This window comes from Calidris pugnax, unplaced genomic scaffold (genome assembly GCF_001431845.1).
Source record: "Calidris pugnax isolate Ruff unplaced genomic scaffold, ASM143184v1 scaffold113, whole genome shotgun sequence".
In the NCBI taxonomy this organism is placed as follows: domain Eukaryota; kingdom Metazoa; phylum Chordata; class Aves; order Charadriiformes; family Scolopacidae; genus Calidris; species Calidris pugnax.
Window position 1 is genome coordinate 3,135,652 of NW_015090879.1, and position 2,433 is coordinate 3,138,084.

Consider the following 2,433-nt stretch of genomic DNA (forward strand, 5'->3'; position numbering starts at 1 on the left):
CTCCCGCGCCCCGCCCCCCGCCACCAATCACCGCCCGAGGGGGCGGAGCCGAGGGGCGGAGCGGCCAATCCGCCAGAAGGGGCGGGGCCATGGCGGGAGCGCCGTTCACCCTGAAGCCTAACGATGGCCGCGTCGCCGCCTCGGTGCGGAGAGAACCGGCCGTGATTAACAGCGCCGTGCCCCCCCCCCTTGGAAGGGACCTTAAAGATCATCTTGTCCAACCGTCAACCTAACTGACAAAAATAGACACCCACACAACAAACAAGGAGCATCATCACTAAACCAGACCTCCCAGCACTACATCAACCCCTCTTTTGAACACCTCCAGGGATGGGGCCTCCACCACCTCCCTGGGCAGCCCATTCCAAGGGCTGAGAACCCTTTCCGTGAAAAAATTTTTCCTAATATCCAGCCTGAACCTCCCCTGGTGCAACTTGAGGCCATTTCCTCTTGTCCTGTCTCTTGGGACTTGGGAGAAGAGACCGACCCCCACCTCTCTACACCCTCCTTTCAGGGAGTTGTAGAGAGCAATAAGGTCTCCCCTCAGCCTCCTCTTCTCCAGGCTGAATAACCCCAGCTCTCTCAGCCTCTCCTCATAAGACTTATTCTCCAGACCCCTCCCCAGCTTTGTCGCCCATCTCAGGCCAAGGGATGCTTCCAGCTCACCCTCTGTCTCTCCGTGCCTCCAGAAAAACAGGCACTACCTTTGCTCTGGGCTGACTAGACCTGGGAGGAAATCCCTGTCCATTTATCGATGCTCTTTCCATTCGGAAGAGCTCAGCACAGGCCAGTGTGTCCACAGCGACCGGAGCTTCGAGCCCCCGATGCTCCCACCCTGTGCCTGCAGCCCCCAGGGAGCCCAGGGTACAGCCCGGTGACGGGGGTCACAGCCCTGGTGATGGGGGTCATGAGTTCACACAATTAAAACTCTCCCTCCACCCCATCTCAGGGCAGGGAAGCAAAAGCCAGGGTTTATTTATAGTCTTCCCCGAGTGGAAACCAGAAGAATTGACCCATTATCGCCAGACATTTTTCTAAGCCACCCAGGAAGAAAAGTGATATTTAGTTGTCGTTAAAGCCTCATAACTGCATAACAATTTCATGCTATGTTAACTTCTAGGTTTTCTTTCGCATATAAATTTTTAAGGAGTAAAATAGAAAAACCCAGGCACTTGACCTTTAATCACAGTTATTTGTGTGATCAGTCAAGTGTGGGGGAAAAGCTAGTTTGTGCTTGAAAGATGCCCTTTAAAACCAGATTGCTCTAATATGACACGCGACTCACAGGGTGTAATTTATGGGATCTTGCTTACCAGCCTCTGGGGCACAGCATCCTCCCAGTTAGTGTTCACGCACGGGATCCTGCTGCTGGTCTGTGTGAGGGTATTAATGTTGTGAAGTAAATCGATACAGACCCCTGGGACAGCTCGTTCACCACCTAAACCCACGGGAGGCGTACGCAGCCCTGTCGCCGAGATCCAAACAGGGAAAAGCATCTTCAATGTGTGTGGATGATTTGATGTTAGAGATACGTTTCATTAGGAGAAGGGTATGTCACGCTAATAGAGTACAAAGCTTCTCCATTTATCTGAAATATTATTCCAAGCACTTATGAGAGCTTAATATTAGAACAGCCAGAGGTATTTTAATTACGATTTCGAAGTATCACGTTGTTTTGGGGAAATGATCTCATGAATTTTACTTCAGCGAGACCGGATGACTAAAAGCCATTGCTGGGGCGAAGGAAACAGAGCAGCCTTTTAAATGGAGCCTATTGGATTTATTCATTATCGGGCAGAGCCGATGGGCAGGGATGGCCACGGCAGAGCTGAGGGCTCAGACCCAGGAGGGAATGAGTGGGGCACAGGGATGTGGTTCCCCATATGGCACCCAGGCTGTCTGTCTGTCCCAGCACCCGTGGCGTAACCAGGGGATGGTTTCTGCAAGCAAAGGAAGAGGGTTACACCTTCTCTGGTCACCTCTGTCACTCCCATCCAGCCCACGGGCAGCTCCCTGTATCCATCTCCCCACGGGATGAACCCAAGAAACAGGAGTGGGAAAGCAAAGACACCCGGTCACCCTGGCTCCAAAGTGCCCTGGGGCCAGAAAACGTGTGATTCTCCAAACTGAGCTATTACCTGCTGTAAGTGGAGGCAGAAAGATAGTTGTGAAACCACAGTGAAAATAACCCTCCTGGAAAAAGAAAAAAAAAAAAAAAATCAATACAAACACCAAGGAAAGAAGAGGATCAGAATCCGAGAGCATCAATTCCTGAGATAAAGAGTTGAAAGTCTCAGTGGGAGGACAGCCAGATCTGGACTGAAAAACAAAACTTTGTTTCTTTTGCTGACAAATGACTTCTTATGCTAAAGGACAAAGGAGCCAGGAGGCCACAGTAGGAGGCTGGAAGAGCTGCCCTTGAAGAAAGAAGGA

At 51.1% G+C, this 2,433-nt stretch overlaps 1 protein-coding gene across 1 annotated transcript in view; it reads right to left on the reverse strand.

Annotated features, from left to right (window-relative positions):
• EPHA10 (EPH receptor A10) overlaps positions 1-91 on the reverse strand; it is a 57,495-nt gene extending 57,404 nt beyond the window's left edge. Inside the window, exon 1 of the mRNA XM_014946461.1 lies at positions 25-91. Coding sequence (XP_014801947.1) covers positions 25-91 — 67 coding nt within the window. The remainder of the gene's footprint in view (positions 1-24) is intronic.
• Positions 92-2,433: the final 2,342 nt, after the last annotated feature.